At 38.5% G+C, this 18511-nt stretch overlaps 2 protein-coding genes across 2 annotated transcripts; one reads left to right on the forward strand and one right to left on the reverse strand.

Annotated features, from left to right (window-relative positions):
• Positions 1-1984: 1984 nt before the first annotated feature.
• LOC139729197 (4-galactosyl-N-acetylglucosaminide 3-alpha-L-fucosyltransferase FUT5-like) lies at positions 1985-3319 on the forward strand. Its single transcript, XM_071640126.1, has one exon. It carries the CDS (start codon positions 1985-1987, stop codon positions 3317-3319), a length of 1335 nt encoding a protein of 444 aa, XP_071496227.1.
• A 5860-nt stretch (positions 3320-9179) lies between these two features.
• LOC139729192 (fatty acid-binding protein, intestinal-like) lies at positions 9180-12059 on the reverse strand. The gene is made up of 3 exons (XM_071640121.1): positions 12009-12059; positions 11083-11300; positions 9180-9395 (listed from the first exon to the last, which is right to left on the reverse strand). Exons 2-3 carry the CDS (start codon positions 11257-11259, stop codon positions 9180-9182), a joined length of 393 nt encoding a protein of 130 aa, XP_071496222.1. The 5' UTR covers positions 11260-11300; positions 12009-12059.
• Positions 12060-18511: the final 6452 nt, after the last annotated feature.

Genomic DNA, 18511 nt, shown 5'->3' on the forward strand with positions numbered 1-18511 from the left:
ATTAATTTGTGCTAATTATGGTAGAAAAGTGGTCAGTGACAATTTCCACTAAAAAAACAAAGAAAAAAACAAAGAAAAAAGTTGAAAAACAAAGAAATATATAAGAAATTCTGAAAACAATAAAATAGCCTGAAATACGATCTTGAGCTTAATTTGCGTAATCAATTAATTAAAATTAGAAATTGATTGTTTCAAAAAATCTTATGACACAATCTTGTAGATTATGACGTGGGTCTCACGCATGCAAAATTTCATCGCGATCGCACCACCAATGGCCGAGATCTCGGGGGGGGGGGGGGGGGGCGGAATCCACCCCCTCCCCACCCCCGTCTGAGCATAGCCAAAAAAGCCCGGTCCTTTTAGGGTTAAATGGTGGGCTAACAGCGATATTAGTGGATTCGACTACTAGTAACAGATTTTGTGCAGCCAAAGCATTGTACTGTCAGTGCGCTGTTAGCGCTAACAACGTTTCTGTGCGGCCGGCACAGATTAATAGCAGTTTAAAGGAAGGAAACAATATAATACATCAGGTGATAACGTCATAACATCTATCTTTGCATGTCGTCTTGGTCGTTGCCATTGTTATTTCAGTTACATTTTGTCCAAACAAGGAGAAGAACTTAATACTCAACTGTTGACTGTTTTATCATCAAATTTTGTTACAATTTATCAAAACGTCCTTCCATATTTTTAACCTATAAGCTTCCTCTACATACAAGTCAGGCTGAGATGGAGAGGAGTTTATCTTTCGTTATCTTTATTTGAAATTGTTCTCATCCGCCTTACTTCGCTGTTCCTCTTTCAGGACTGAGGACTACTTCATCGTCATCTACACAGAGGCCAAGGGGAATGCATGAACGGGACAATATGCCACGCTGCAGAAGGTTGCTGGTACGCTTATTCATGTTTTTGAACGATTTAATTACCTTTGAAATCGAAGTTATATTGATGACTACTGACCTTACATGACTGAATCTGTCATAACACAAGCATGGTAATTTCTGTGACTTCCTAAATCGTTTACAGGGTGATAGTTTGGCATTGACAGCCAACATCATATGACAGAAAATTCACATGGCATGTGTCGTTCTGGAACTCTAGATTTAAAAAAGGAAGTCCAGTCCAAATTTAAGTTCTTCTGATTAAAAAAAAAAAAGAGTAAAATCGTACGAATTCAACGGTAAAAATTTAACTGAAATCGGAGGGAAAATAAGGAAGTTATGACATTTTTAACTTTTACTAATTTCTGCAAAACAGTTCTTGCACAGTGGATATGAATTAGCAAATGAGTGAGCTATGTGACCATGTCATAACCTCACAATTTTCCATTGATCGTGTACAAACAAAAAATGACGTAAGTTTGATGTTTCTGACATTGAAGTCTGAAACATGATGTTAATTTTGGTTGAATAACTTAATCATGGTCAGTTGGATATAATATGAGGATTTGAGCCATAATCGCGTTTGAATGAAAAACGGGAAATTTCCGCACAATTTTATGTACTTTAACAAACTATATGGCAGGTTAAATTGTGAGAGGATGACGACATACTCACTTTGCCGTTTGCATTTTCATATTGACCGTTCAAGAACTGTTTCCCGAAAAAAAAAATAATGTTGAAATCGTAATAATTTAATCTTTCTTATCAGGCATACTTATATTGGGTCTGGATTTTCCGTTTAAGCAGCTCGTACAGAGCTATAACAAGGCATATCCGCACACAATATTGAATAGCGCCTTCTGGTTACCTAATTTGCATGTTCTATTGAACATTCTTCATATGCAAGTGTATCCTACAAATACTCACTGAGTCAATATAATTGATCATAACTTTGTCGTTTTTATATATATCTTCCTTTTATGTCAAGCATAATTAGAATATGCCAGACAATATAAAAGTAACATTGTCAATGTTTGCAGACCTCTTGTCTTTGACCTAGCAAACTTAGAGTTTTTATTGGTTTAAAGTGGATAACAGATTGCATGACTAAGGCAAATGATGAATATTATTTCTCTCTTGATTTGCAGTGTCGCCGTTTCTCCGCGACCTACGCTCTTGTTGCGTTCATAGTCTCTATCACAGTCTGCTTTGTACTCCTGCAACACGGCATAACCCCGTACTCGGTGAAGCAGACCTACTCGTTCGGTGGAACCTTCCTCAGAAACCACCAGGATCTTGATGAGATCGATGACCTTAGTCTTGGGTTGCCTAATCGCAACGGGGAACGGACTGGAGAGACCAAGCGAATCTACATCCACAGCAAACTAGAGGCCATCCTGACATGGCGCGAGCTGGAGAATCTCGTAGATTGTGTCCGGGTGGACGGAAGCAAGACCGAAGCCAAACCTTGCCCTGTCCAGTGTCCGAGCGGGGACCGACTGGAAATCACTATGGACAGCGACCTGGACAAAGCCAGAGATAAGGACGCTGTGATAGTCGGTTTGTCGCCCTACACTATGAATCGCCCTCTGGAGGCCGTTGTAAACTATGAACCGCCACCAGGACAGCTTGTGGTCTTTTACAGTATGGAGAACGTAATGCGAATGCATCACTGGCAAAGCAGGCTAGGGAAGTTCAAGTTTCACATAGACCTGACATATGGTTATTATTCTAATATCACGGTGCCGTACGGTTACTACCAGCCAGTCACTGGAAAAGTGCCCGACATCAAACCTAAAAACAGACTGGCAGGTAAAACCAAACTCATTGCATGGATGGCTAGTAATTGTAAGGAGACTTTCTGGCCAAGGAACGAGTTTGTTGCCGAACTGCAGCGGCACATTGACGTCGACACTTACGGTCGTTGCGGGCAGCTACAATGCCAACCGCGCCTTTCTCTTGACTGCAGTGAGATGCTTTCAAGTTATAAATTCTATCTGGCACTGGAGAACTCGGAATGTAACGACTACCTGTCGGAGAAGATTTGGAATTCGTCCCTTGAAAATGACGTCATTCCCGTTGTCTATGGGCCAAGCAAAGCTGACTACGAAAAGCTCGCACCCCCGAATTCGTTCATTCACATCAGCGACTTCGATACTGTGGAAGAACTCGCGAAGTACATTAAGCGCGTTGCAGAAGACGAGAAACTGTACAATAGTTATTTCTATTGGAGGGAACAAGGCAAGGTTGTCCAGGTGTATCCGAGGCTGCAACTAAATTACTTCTGCAAACTGCTACCGTACATGAAAAATGTCCCAAACACTATGATTAAACTGGAAGATTCTGGTTGGTACAATTCATGCAGAAACAAACTCCAGCATGGTATTCCAATAAACCTCACCACACTGCACCAGTTTGACAACTGGAAACCTTGGTAGGAGGGCGTCACATACACACTTTACACCACCAACAGATGTCAATCACCACTTTTCTGGGGGTCTACATGCATCTTAGATGACGCTTAGGAACACAATAACCCCTTACATCCCACCGACCTGTACATGACACCAAGTCGTGAAAACCAATTGTTTCTTATATTCGTTCTTAAATTATGAGTGGATTGGGACTATCTGGTCTTTCACTGTTAATGAAATCTAAAATCAGCCTGCATTTGTTGTTGCTTGGTCCAGCCAACATCAGGAAAACCACAAACAAGTTCATTTTTCATTACAGATAAAAAAGAAGTGTGTGTGAAGTATTAACACCGTCGTAGACTTGGAACTCAAAAATAATCTGCACTCTTAAAAAAAATCCGTGTCAGAACTGACCCGGAACGGGGTCCGTTGGGGTCACACCCCCTTCCGGGTCGAAAATGACTTGGAATTAATTTGGTCATGAAGACCAGCAAATGGGGTCACCCTGGCCCAATTCATGACTCTGATTGGGGTCATTATCTGACCCAATTCCTTGTCATTTCTGACCCGGAACGGGGTGTGACCCAAATGGACCCTTTCCGGGTCAGTTCTGACTCGGATGTTTTAAGAGTGATGATTGTTGTTCATAAGAGATACTGTGGAGCCGAAAAGCTTTTGCCTTAGACTTTACAATCTACCAGATATACAGGCATGTAAGTCCATTTCTTGCTTGCTCTCTGGTATACTGTAAGTTGACTGCTTCAAGGAAATGAAGGTTAGCTATCACACACAGGTGTGAGTTAGAGGGAGGGTCTTGGTGAGGTAAAATGTTCTTAAGGAAGCGAGTCCAGGGCCCCATTTCATAAAAGACGTTAGGATGGCAACTCTTGCTGGAATGGCAACTTCCAATGGCAACAGCCAATCAGGAAGCTGGATTCTTGTCGTTACCATGACAATTGCCATTCCAGCAAGAGTTGCTATCATATCAACTTTTGATGAAATGGGGCCCTGGTGACTGCATACAAGGGAGCATATGGATACATTAAGAACTAGCTCATCGAATACATTTCTCAATTTCAGGAGTTGATCATTTAATCCTGTCTTTGCATTAGATTTTCTATACCAATGTTATTTATTCAATATCTGCAGCTGGAATTTCTACAAATTCAGACAGGTTTTAGTTTTGGGGATGGTATTCGATAAGTGGGATGCACTTTACTACTTCCCGCTGTGATTTAGATTGTATAGAGTTATTTGTGACCCTACAAAAACAACACAAATTGACAAAATTTAGATTCTAAAATAATACGTTCTCATATCTGAACTGATATGGGACTCATAAAGGGTGGATAGGTTAGACCCACCTGCATGCGAGCCGGAAAGTAAACATGTAAGAATCCTGCCACCAATACCTTTCAAGAAAGAGACTTGAAACTTAAGGGTCTTTCTAAGTGATGTTTCATTGTGTGACGAAAATGATTTAAAGTCCATGGCCACTACCGTGAAGGAATTATTAGATTATTAAAACCAAACACTTTGTGTATTTATTAATAACATTCTATTTATACGAGTATATCAAAGTATCAAAGCTACTACTGACTCTTTTGTTAGATATCTGAAAGGTTCCATGTAGATTTTCACAAATTTAATCTCACGTGGGGAAAATTCAGAAAAGAAAACAAGACTTGGGAAAAAATGATCATTTTTTTTTTTATGTTGAAAATTTTAATCACGGCCTATGTCGAATGGAATGCTGATAAAATGAAAAAGGGTAACTTTGTCAGACATGTCAAAAGAACCCGAATGAAAACATTGAATCAGCCGAGTTAACTCACAATGTAATTAATTCTCGAGTACCTGGTAAATCAATTCTTGCGGCTTCATCTCTTTTATAATGCATTGTAACACTTAAATGTTACTTGGGCTTTAGGCATGGCCAAAATCATACGATTCCGTGGGAAAGTGTTGATTATGCATAAAAAACTGAATTTGCCCTTGAGCTTCTCTGTTGTCAAAGAATCTCGAGTTTTTACTATAATCTGAATAAGATGTTTGAGTACTTACCTATACTTCAGATATTATATTGGCCTTTTGTTTTCGTTGCTATAGGTTTATGCGAGTATTTCTTTCAGTTTGTAGCTACTAATGCTGATATCAATCTTAAAGGAGGTGAGAGAGGATATTCGGGCTTTAGAAGGGAAGAAATGTGGGTTTTTACGGAAAAGGTGAAATGATTTATGTAAAGCTTGGGATGAAGGTTGATAGATTCGTGGTTACAATATGCATAAATATATCTATAAAATGAATTGATTCAAAGGTAGACAGATCTGAAGGAATATAGGTTCCTAGGAAAGTAGTTATTGACATTTAAGGTTTTGCATATTGTTCCCAGTGAGTTGACGTAAATGTAATTCTTTTTTTATTCTTCAGCAGATTTAATACCGGAATAATAGAAATTGTTATGTAGCTCTCATCGCAGATTAGTCTTGGCATGCGTTTGATAAAATAAGAAGAATACAAATTGTATATAACTGAAAGTTTCGTCCGCAAGATCTATGATTGTTTGTCATCACCCTGTACTCTTCAAGCACGTGTTGTATGAAATTGAGAATAAGTTCTTAATATGTCAAACGATTGTATTCATTGCAATTTTATATATTCGACAATAAATTCATTTTGTCAGATGTTTACTGTTTATAATGTTATCCATACTTTTCGTAAATATGCTTACAACGCTAGATTTAGCTTCTTTGGTGAATTGTGGTGAATTATCGGAGTTAGCTGAGTACGTTAAAGGTATTGTTTACCAGTGGGAGTAATGATTTAAAAAAATGTTCGAGTTATCACATTTTGATGCATATGTGTAGGTCAGTTGTACAGAAAGCATCCTACCATATAAAAACAAGAATCGTAAAAAAGCCTAAAATATAAAGAGGTTTCACAATTTTTCTCACTAATCTACAGCATAGACGGTTTAGTCTACAAACAATTTTATCGTGACTATTGTTCTTATTTTGCATATTCAACAATAACGATTGTAATGATTAAAAGTTTTACATGGGGTGCTTCTATACCTAACTCACATTTAAGAACTATTTTGAAGCACTAAAGCTGGGTTTTTGCTTCATCTGCAAATGGTAGATAATGCCTTTTATGACATTATTGTCATTCAGAATTCTTTGAATAATCTGGATTTTTTTCCCGAGTAATCGGTTTAAGATACGAAAGGGAAAAACGTACGAGAACTAATTGATACACTCAACGGTACCCTAAATATTAGCTGACTTCACTGTGGAACTGCGTTGTACAATTTCCCTCTGATGGATAGACTAAAAACAAACAGAATGATGGAAGATTCATTACAAGTTGAGAAAATTAAGAATGTTGTCGAGTATCATCACCTGTCACTCAAAGATTTCCATCTTTCTCTTTTTGAAGTTTAGTGTTTATTTTCAGACCTAATTTTTATCATAAGCAAACCTTAGCAACCTTGGCAGCATCATTGTAATACAATAGATCCATGGTAGCATGGGGCGGAATCGGGAAGGGGAAAAGTTGTTGAAGGTCTTGTTTACCTTTGGGAGCAGTGATCTAAAAAATGTTCAGGATATCACATTTGATGCATTATATGTTTAGGTTTGTTGTATCACAAAACATCTATATATATATATATATATATATATATATATATATATATATATATATATAGATTCACAACAGTAGGTCAATATAAACTCCGTTGAAGACGTAAATTTGACGAATTTTCGCCCATAGGGCTTTGTCAAGTCAATACATTTGACACATATATATATATATATATATATTTTTTTTTTTTTTTTTGCAATGAAGCCTAAAATATAATGAGATACACTGTATCACTGTTTTTCTCATTCAACCATAACTGAAAACTGTTTAGTCTGTAAGCATTTTTGTTTTAACTATTGTTCACTTTTTGTGAATTTAACAATACTTAACATTGATTATACTGGTTCAAATTTCTACATTGGTTGTTTATATCCCTAACTCACATTCTAGAACTATTTTGAAGCACTAATGCTGGAGTTTGTTTCATCTGCAAATGGTAAATTATGCGTTTAAATAGTGTCCTCTTTGCAGATTTCCATTCAACACTAAGCTCACGCAATGAGACCACCCCTCTAAATTGTAGAAATTGCTCTGGCGATGCGTCGCATCTCTGTACGTGTTGTTCATTGTTGTTGTTTTGGACATCTCTGTACGTGTTGTTCATTGTTGTTGTTTTGGACATCTCTGTACGTGTCGTTCATTGTTGTTGTTTTGGACATTTTTGACGAAATAACGTTAAATGTGCGTTGCGACGACTTGGTACACATTCATATTTATTGTGATATGATATTGTATAGTCTTTCTCAACATTTTACCTGCACTATATGATAAACAGCAAACCAGGCACACACACACATACACACACACACACACACACACACACACACACACAACACACACACACACACACACACACGCAACACACACACAACACACACACACGCACACACACACACACACACACACGCAATCCAACAAACACATTCTGCCATTCTCTTAGCTCCCTCTCCCTTCCTTTTACATCATCCACCCCCCTCTCTATCTCTCTTTATACATTTATATGTTTTTATGCCCCGATATACCCTTCTTCAGTATCAAATGGGACGATTACTTTGGAATTTTATGCAGTTTAATCGTGATTTGTCACACACCATTAAGACAAACAGGCACTATCTTGACTAGTATAGTAATCATTTGTTCTGTACATTTGAAGCTGTCTCAGGTTCAGGTCGTACTCTTCATATGACTAGGTGTTTAAAGTGTTTACATTGTTGAGTGTCAATTTCAGATGACGTGAAATATGCCGAGACCTCGTGTGAAGCACACCTATATAATGTTACTGTCTTTTCTTGGACAAAATTGTACGATCAATATAATGCCTGTGTATCGCCACATGAGTTACTTGTATGTTGCTAATAAAGCCACCTGCTGTAGAGAAAATTCGAATACTATGAGCAAGAGAAAAAAATCAGAGAAAATATCATAGATCAGGATTTGATTAATACTTACAGCTTGATGACACTAAGACAAGCGAATTAAAGATGAAAATAAAGTCATGATCACTCCACACCTTTGTGAAACACGAACATCAAGCAATGAAACAGTTCGATACAACTAAGTTCAGGTATGTTTTATTTCGAGCAAGGCAATTTTCGTTGGTGTAACAGGGTCTGAGTTCGGACGCAGCGGGCTGAGAGACAATGATAAGCTGTGCGAGCTGATGGACAGAGAAATATGCCTATGGAGTATGCTTTTATCTCAGAGTTTTGTCAGTGTGTGGTGCACAGTAATTGATACCGATAACTATCAAGGTGAGAAAAAGAAATATTCTTTCGGGTCTAACGGACATTCTATCTGTCTTTTGACGTTCACGTCTACCTCAAGCATAATTATCGTGTCACTGCTTTGGGAAAAACAGAAGACAATCCACTGCTTTGTGGATGGGAATGCAGCTGTGTTTAATCTTGGAAAGTGGCGAAAGACTGAGCATGCTGAAAAATCAAGGTATTTGTGAACTTGGTTAGGATTGATTCTGCAATCACATGAGTGGATTAAGTTTTGGATTATTTCGCCCTCAGACGAATACTCACATTTTAATCCTCCGATATCGCAACTCGCTAAACGAACACTAAAGAAAGAGATATTTCATACATTACAGGCGATGTACGGTCTTAACTAGAGATAGCAAGAGAGGGTGGTATTGCTAAAGTGTAATTAGGGTGAAAAAAAAAAGTTGAACTAGCCCTGAAAGGCCGGTAAGGGTAGGTTGAGTTGGAGAGCCATTACTCTGCTGGCCACGTTACGCCTTGTTGAAGAACCGTTTTGATGTCACGCCCTCCCAATCGTAGGTGATCACCATCTGTCCCCCGACGATCTCCCTCGTGGCCCCGTTGACTCCCTTAGGTCCGGTCAGTCGAAGCTTGGCCCCGTCCCACGATGGCGTCACCGAGATCTCCTTGCCTCGCAGCTCCAAGATATCGGCGTCAACGAAGGGTTTGCCGATCGTAAAAGTGACCTGGCGACGAACATTAAATCACAACTAGGTTTTTGAAACTTAGACACTCAGATCACTCGACTTTTCTTTTTGCTTGGCACAAAACTCGAGATTTTTTTTTAAGTTATCGTTGTCGTTCCAGGGCTTTCATTTAGGTTGCAAAAAGACACGAGAAGTATACAGTAAAGAGGCACGGATTTGGGGGGAAAAATTGTGTGTGCGGCTTGTAACGTTCAATTCGTAGAAACACGCAACATGATGTATACGAAGTTGTAAGTTAGGTAACCCAACATCTCAATGAAATACACTGAGTAAACATGAACAGCTCTTGTTAGTTTATACTTAACATAGACGACGTTAAAAAAGTGAAATGGCCACTGAGTAAGGACTATCATATAAAGGGCAGCGTCGTTCTCTCGCTATTAAAGTGTTCAGTATTCGGGACTTTAACCAAAACGTAAAACACGACAGTTGATCCTGCACAATGTACAGTAGATATATTATGACGAGCTGTCACGTGATTCCAGAAATGATTGCTACAATCTGCTGTGCGTTTAACCATCAATGCATCTTTTAAAAGGAAACTGTACATCGAAACACATTGTGCAAAAGAATGAAAACCGGTCGTGCCCTGTCTTCTAGTCGCATTCTCTCACTAACCATCTTTTCCCGTTAAGTGAGTGCTGTAGTGAGTTACTTACAGGAGTATTATTTCATAATAGAATAACACTTAGTAACTCGTCACTGTCCACGTGTACTATTCAATGAAGCCTCGACCTCATGCCAAATAACTCAACTCGCTCGAAGGAATGAATTGCTGGCAGTTTGTGATTCAATACTGTTCAATACCACTTCAAAGACATGGTTCGATCATCACGTAACAGCAGCGTTCGACACACTCACTACTGAACGGGTAATGGCGCTTCCAGAATAAGCATACCGACTTTTAGTATTTCACACTCTTTTATCTCAAAATACTAGTACGAAACAACTCAATATCCTGACAAATCACACAAGCCAGACAAGTGTCTTGGTACATTATTTCTGATATATAACAAGCAAAATCCCAATGTATGAAAAATGAATGTTAAGGTCCTGCCGAGTACTGTACTATGCTTTAGATTTAACGTAATAAATAGCAAGATTTTAGGATAGTGACGACATCCCAGTATTTTATTTGAAAACCTGAGCGGTTCACTGTGAGATTTATCGTTATAAGGTCAAGGTTGAGGAGAGTAATAAAAAACTGTATTGCAAGATTATGGGTGAAATGAAGCATTCTTATCATTATTTCTTCCAGGTTTGAGTTTTTTAAGATGCTCTTTTGACTCATTGGTGGTTGAGCTTGCAAAGAGTAAATTTCTGTTACAAAATTCGAGTAAGCCGAAGAAAAAAAAAACGAAAAAATTCCAGATTCTTATCTGTGAAATTAACTTCAATACAAGACAAGCTACGAGAGCATTTGTCAAAATGTTGTGTTATTATTTGTGTGCTTTTTTTTTTCTGCCTTATCAAAATTATTGTTCTGTCATGGTAGCTTCTTTCACTACTTAGCAAGGTTACAATAATCTTGGCAAGCATCCCGTGGTATCAATACATGAACCTGATAGATGTGATGGGTACACATGATATGAGATGCATTGTACACTAGCAAACCAATAATATACTCGTAAACAAAGAAACAAATTAAGAAAAAAAAAGAACTTACGTCGCGTTTCCTGCCTCCTCCTACCGACACGATGTGGAAGTTGTCACCATTCTGCGTGATTTCCGTGGTCGTACTCTTGTCCTTCGGGATCTTAGCGGGATCGATGTTCAGCTTGTCGACCAGGGCCTGCATGTTTTCTCCGTGGTCGAAAACCCATTTTCCGGAAAAGTCGGTCATTGTTGGTGTCTGGAGTTGACGTAGTCAGGAACCAAACCACGCTGAAAATAGATATCACATCAAGGTTTTACTATAAGCCCAGAATAATTATAATTGCAGTAAAAGAAAGGTCAGGAACGAAGTTACATTAATGTAAGCAAATACAGTAGAAAATATGATATTCATTTCTCTCAAAGTTGACTTCTCAATGGCTCTTAAATGATATTATGTAAATGATGACAAAAATGAAGTAGTTCCGGACAGCCTACATGAATGGTCACTCTTGCAATTCAGGAGGCCTCCCCCCCCCCAAAAAAAAAACCAAACAAACAAACAAACAAACGTATCTACATATGTATGCAATTTATAGTTATACAATAAATAACTTCACAGAGTAACTCTATTGATGGTTGAACTTTGATTCTATGCAGAAATACGAATAAAACCATTTGACGCTGCGGATAATCCTCGAATCCTGATTTCCTTCTCAACAGATCTGCTAAATGATTTATAACCATTATCATGTGCACACCTATATCATACAAGATTATACAAGAAAATACCCAAATATATAAGTATTGCTTACTAGTACACAAACAAAGAATGCGCGACAATGATAATCTCGACAAGGAATTAGGCAAAGCGTCAAATAAACGTAATTCTTTGAATGCAATATCTATAAAGTAATAGGAGAGGAAACGCTGATTTAAAGCTAATAAGTCTTACTCTCTGCAAGAACTAGACCTACCAAAGAAGATCTATCAACTTACAAAGTGAAGATAGAAGTGTGGGGTAGGAGCTGGTCCGGGCCTTGCTGAGCTGTGACGGGGTGAAGTTGGCTCATCTGATTCTCCCGCTTTTATACCGTCGAAGGCCAACCTTTCAACAATGCACCACGTGACATACTCAAGTGGCGTCTGCAAAAGTTTGTCACGTGATCTTTATGACACCTTGTCGTTTGGAAGTGTTCCTGTAACCTGTCCCCCTAAAAATAAGTATGTGCTAACAGTTGTGGGTTTCATGAGAAAAAAAAAGTTTGTGTAGACTGGATTAAATATTTGTTGATCGATTACTATTAAGTTTTATAAAATTTTTCTTATTACCAGAAGTTTTTCTTTTTGACTGCTTTAAGTTACCGTGATGTCGATGTAGATTTGACCTTGTTCTACTGTTTTGTTTTTTTTTTTGCATTAACATCTTCATATGCACCTTTGCAGTTACCATGTATATCCTTCTTTCTTTCCCTTTTAATTTATGTGCCTGTCGCTTCTGGTTCCAGTCACCTGGTTAGTTTTAGACGTCGGTTTTCCGTAATGTGTGTGAAGTCGACAGCAGGGTTTCACTGCTCTTAGTACAACACAAGGGAAGTGGTGTATTCCTCGTACATGTGGCTGTGACTCTAAAACTATTTCATATTCGAATATGAATGACACGGGTTTACATCTAAAAAGAGGGGAGTGCGCTTAATTGCCCCCGCTAGTCTTACTCAAACTCGAATCAGGGATCCTTTTTTACACACCTTTCGCAGACTTTGTAGGCATCGTCTAATTGTAATCAATGGCTCGGGAAGATTGATTTGAAGAAATGTATGCGCTTCAATCAAAATTCATTTGACAAATATTGACACATGATTGTCTGTAATCATCCTTGTAATAATCATTAAAAATTATTATATGCTTTATGACTACTAGAGTGTGTCTATACATTATATACCGTTCATTTCTTTCACGTAGTCCCGTTTAGAGTTACATTAAGTAGAAACACTGTATCCGATTTACACTATCTACGTAACTTTGGGTCAACCCAACAGTTTATTGAAGTTCAATCAGCAAAATGCTGCTATCTGATGCATGTGTTAACTAAAAAAAAACACACACACAAAAACAAAATGAGCCACTCTACCACCGAGCCTTACTTTCTTCACTCTTTCTGGTCCGAGGAGGCGAAAAGCCGAGATGTGATATTATTGTCTCTTCGACATTACGGTTCCAAGGGGACGAAATGTCGAGCTGTGTGATCTTTTCTTATCACCTTTTCGGGTCCGAGGAGGCGAGAAGGCGAGATGTGAGATATCTTCTTCTCAACATCTCGGTTGCGAGAAGGCGAGTCTTCTCGGCATGTCAGCATGTCGTATCCGAGAAGGCGAGTCCTCTCGGTATGTCGTGTCCGAGAGGGCGATCAGTCTTCTCGGCATGTCAGCATGTCGTGTTCGAGAAGGCGAGTCTTCTCGGTATGTCGCGTCCGGGAAGGCGAGTCTTCTCGGCATGTCAGCATGTCGTGTTCGAGAAGGCGAGTCTTCTCGGTATGTCGTGTCGGAGAAGGCGAGTCTTCTCGGCATGTCAGCATGTAGTGTCTGAGAAGGCGAGTCTTCTCGGCATGTTGTGTCCGAGAAGGCGATCAGTCTTCTCGGCATGTCATCACGTCATGTCTGAGAAGGCGAGTCTTCTCGGCATGTCGTGTCCGAGAAGTCGAGTCTTCTCGACATCTCGTGTCCGAGAAGGCGAGAGGTTCTGGGATCTCACTTCATTTCAACTTCCTTCTAGTTCTGTAATAAAGCAGAGAAGGCGTGATGCCATTTTTTGCTTCTTTGAATTCTTGGTGCCAGAAAAGACGAAAAGAATCAATGTAGTGCTTTGACGTGCTGATGTGAGTGAAGCTTTCAAGGTCATTTCTGAAGGGATTTGAAAATAGAATTGAAGACTACGTAGAGTTAGACTGAATTTACAAGATTGTCGAAAGGATGACGACTGCACATCAACAATTAATTCTTTGTCAAGAATGACCAAACATGGCGATCTGTCGTATTGGAAAATTTAATGTTATGAAACAGCACAGAAAATATTAACTTGAGCAGAGTTCTTAAAATGACCACCTTGTAGAACAGAACTAAGACTGTAACATTATAACTTTTACAGAAAGATTTGGACCCTGTGTATCAGACTTTTTTTTCTTTCGTTGTCTGAAAAGAAAATCATTCTTGAACACTATTCTACAATGGATGAGTAGTACTATCTTTGTTACATTTTGTGAGAATCGAAATCATTCAAACCATAAAACGAGCATTTTACATTTTAAATTTTAATGTTGATGACAACATAATCTATAGCCACCACTTTTCTTGCAGCTGATTCTCAATCGACGCTGTCTTGTCTGAATTCAGTGTTCAAGAATATTGTTTCCATTTTGTTACTTGACATTTAACACTTTACCAATACAGTCACTAGGTGCTTTCTTATCTACAGAAATTATCTGATTCATATCAAATGTTAATATCGTCAAGAAATCCCCAAGGTCCATTACATTCGCTCCTTAAGTGTGGAATTGTGGTAAAAAAACAAAACCCCGAACAAATTTGCTTAGTCAGTGTTAGTGTGTGAGCAACAACTTACAGAGACCCTAAGCCTTGTTTCTATCTCTCCATCTCTCCATCTCTTCCATCTCTCTTGTTTGTTTGTTTGTTTGTTTGTTTGTTTGTTTGTTTGTTTCTAGGGGAGTCGTGCAGCTGATTTGAGATTGGTTTTGTCTTGTCTGGATTCAGTCTTCAAGGACATAGATTCTATTAAAGCACTCGACATCACTCGACATCCATTCCATTAAATCACTCGACATCGTGAACATTTTACCAATGTGCTTTCTTACCTATAGTAATATCTGAATAGTATCAGATATTATTAGTATGCAAAAAAATACCAAGATCCATGATGGTTTCCACAAGTGTGGAATTATCGTTAAAAAAAACGAATAAATTTCCGTTAGCGTCTCAGTAACAAGTTACCATGGTTACAAAGATGTTAAACCTTGGTTCTATCTCTCTCTGTCATTTTTGTTTCTTGGTACTCTCGTCTGACTAAAGGCATTGTCACCATTTGCAGATGAAACAAAAACCCAGTTTCAGTGCAGTGCTTCAAAATAGTTCTAAAATGTGAGTTAGGGATAGAAACTACCAATGTAAAAATTATAATCAGTATAATCGATGTTAAGTTTTGTTAAGTCTACAAAATGTGAACAATATTTATAATGAAATTGTTTCTAGAATAAACCGCCTACAGTTATGGTTTATTGGGGAAAATAGTAATAGGTCTATATCCTTATATTTCATGCTTTATTGCAAAATGTTTATATGGTAGGATGTTTGGGGCTACAACTGACCTACGCATATGCATCAAAACGTGATAACTCGAACATTTTAAATCACTGCTCCCCATGGTAAACAATACCTTTAATGGCTTGAACATTGCTGAACCCACTCGAAGTCCTGCTTTATCATCTCTCACGTCTTTGATATGATCTTATTTAATGGGCAAGTTCAATTGTTCTGTAGGCCTTATTGTTTTACCTTAGTGATTGCAATACAAAGTAGTTTGTTATCCCTAGATAATGATCGAAGCTGAACTGTCTACGATTGTTCCAATGGTCTGCGCGGAGGTGATAAAGACTTGGTTAACATTTTCTGGAATATAAAACTATAGATGGACATAATTATCCTATCGTCAACACAGACTTTAGGCAGACACACTTCAGAGAGAAAGAGAGAATTTAAAAAAACCTCCCAGGCCAATTCATCAATCAATCAATAATAAATTGTGATTTTTATGACAAGTAAATGTTTGAAGAGGGTTAAAAATGTTTTTAATTCCGGTCCCTCGGTGAAATTACATCGGATGCCACTTGAGACGATTTGCTTATGGTTATGGATACTCTCAATCACGCAGCCGATCTTCGATAATGTCGAGAGGAAATAATTGCTTGTATACACACGGTTGTCGGCAATTAGAAGCCCTTTATGACAGGGCATGTTTGGATTAGCGATGAAGCTATGCCCAAAGTGCAAGGAAAAGAAAGACTTGTTGATTTTTTGCAACATCGGAAATACTCACCCACTCACCTTGGTGTCCTAGTTTGTACCGTGTATCGATGAAAACGATAACGATAATCTTAAAAGCAGTCTTTAATCAATCAATATGCAATTTCGAGGTCTGAAACTGTTAAGTATTACCTACATCATGCACAAATCCCATTCGATTTACTGTGGTGGTCATAGAGAAATGGGAATCTTTGTCAAGCATGTCAGAAGTCCCTTCCCTCTAAGTTCGGTAAGGGGACGCGTTGGCCATAGTGTTCACGCCTTACAAATACCAAGTTGTTGATTTCGTTCTCTGACAAGAATCTCTTTTGAAGAAAAAAAAAGTGACTGCTTACGTTACATTTGCGATCAAACTGTATGGGAAAGACTTTATGCCTACATCGTGCATAGGGATCGTATTAGGTAAACCATTGAAAATGACTCTAAGCGGAAAAGCTCGATGTCTATACCACAAGAGATGTTATTAGACCAATCATTAGCAATGACTATGAATGGAATACTTGATGCATGTATAACCAAAGGCCGTTATCAACAGTCTAAGGGGGTGCATTCATCTCCAACAGTGCACTTCTGATAGATTGCGCGTCAAATAACTATCTTACCTCCCTCGAGCTGCAATTAAATTTGAGCAATGAAACCTCACTCGCATAATTTGGACTCTTTCAATTACGTAATCTATTCCTGTAGGTCCTGATTTACATGATGTCGTTGTAGGGTATATCTTATTGCGGCTATCTACGATGTATTGGCCCGAATTCACGAAGGTGGTACAAAATTAATGAAACCATGGTTTAAACCATGGACAAAAACCATGGAGCGCCAAGTGTCGCACGGAATATTTCGTTTCGACTTGACGCGTGTTTCTGCGCACGCTCAGAATATGTTTTTTCCCTTTGAACGTCCGCGCGTCTAAAATCTAAAGCTCCCTACTAGTGGGGCAGATGTGAAAAAGATGCTCACATCCGGCGGAAAGTATGAAATTTTCCAAATAGGGGTACACATTTGTATTTTCAGGCGCTGATTTCAAAAATTGCCGGATCCAAGAGATGTGGCCACGGGGTCGGCGGCCATTTTGAATTCCAATATGGCCGCCGTCAAAAATCCCTATCTTCAGTTCTGAATGACATAAGCCATTGGAATTTGATACATAAAAGCATGGTGATATGATGACTTCAATAACAGACTTATTTGATATGTCTGACAAGCTGCACGGCAGCCAATTTGAATTTTTATACATAGTTACCATGTTGGAGTGTTGAAAATCTCTATCTCGGGTTTGTAAATTAGGCTACCTGATTGAGTGCGCGTTTGTAACTGATTGAGTGCGCGCTGCTGTATTTACATTGTGACGTCAGTGAAAGGTGCATTATGCTTCCTTTTTGCTGCACTTTTTGACATTCCCGTGAATGTTAGTCGTGTGGTTTGTCTTCGTAGCCACATTGGAATTCAAAATAGCAGGTATTGCGTTTGTCAGACACATTAGTTAATATTTTAACTCAGTATGTTGAAATACTTGTTTACACCTAATTTCATCGTCACTCACTACTTAGAAATCGAAATAGGGATTTTGAATATTTAATCGAGGCGGCAATATTGGAATTCAAAATGGCGGCCATTCGATGTTTGTCAGACACTTCAAATCAATCTGTCATCAAATTCAATATGTCAAAACGCTCATGTGTACCAAATTTTGGTGCCACAGGTCATTCAGTCATTCAAATTTGTTTTGTGATGGCGGCCATATTGCAATTCAAAATGGCGGCCGACCCCGTGGTCAGATCTCTTGGATCCGGCAATATTTTAAATCAGCGCCCCAAAATACCACTATATGCAAAATTTCATACTTTCCGCCGGATATGAGCATCTCGACCAATTTTTGCTACATATCTGCCCTACTATACTGTTTGGTAACCAAGACGGATCTCTAAAAAGGATGAAATCATAGTACAATAAACTGACATTCTTGATTTGAACGTCTTCGTTTCATTGCTGAAAATGGCCCTACAAATTACACATATGCATTTTTGCTTTTATTTATATGCCAATGATAAAAAAATTGATAGTAAATGGTGCTGCACATCTTCTCTGGCTCCACTTCCTTTTAAGTGGTGTGTGTGAGGGCGAGAAGGCATCAAAAGTATAAACATTTTCAGAGTTACAGTAATCTGTGGCATAAACGACAAAGTCATAACGTTCGCCTGTTAGATAATGATATATATGGATCTATAGAATATCTCATAACTCATAACCCTGGATTATGATTACTATCCGTCGATTTGTCAGTATGAAAGCCTGTGAAGATCAATACAATGATTAAGACTGGATAATTGCATTCCTTGTTTGGCAATTAACGCATTTTTCTTGGAAAATAGTTCATTATTTGTGTAACTTTTAGTCCGTCAGCAGTAG

The sequence above is a fragment of the Diadema antillarum genome, unplaced genomic scaffold (assembly GCF_040938485.1).
Source record: "Diadema antillarum isolate AM-2024a unplaced genomic scaffold, OU_Dant_1.0 seq00000225_RagTag, whole genome shotgun sequence".
In the NCBI taxonomy this organism is placed as follows: Eukaryota; Metazoa; Echinodermata; class Echinoidea; order Diadematoida; family Diadematidae; genus Diadema; species Diadema antillarum.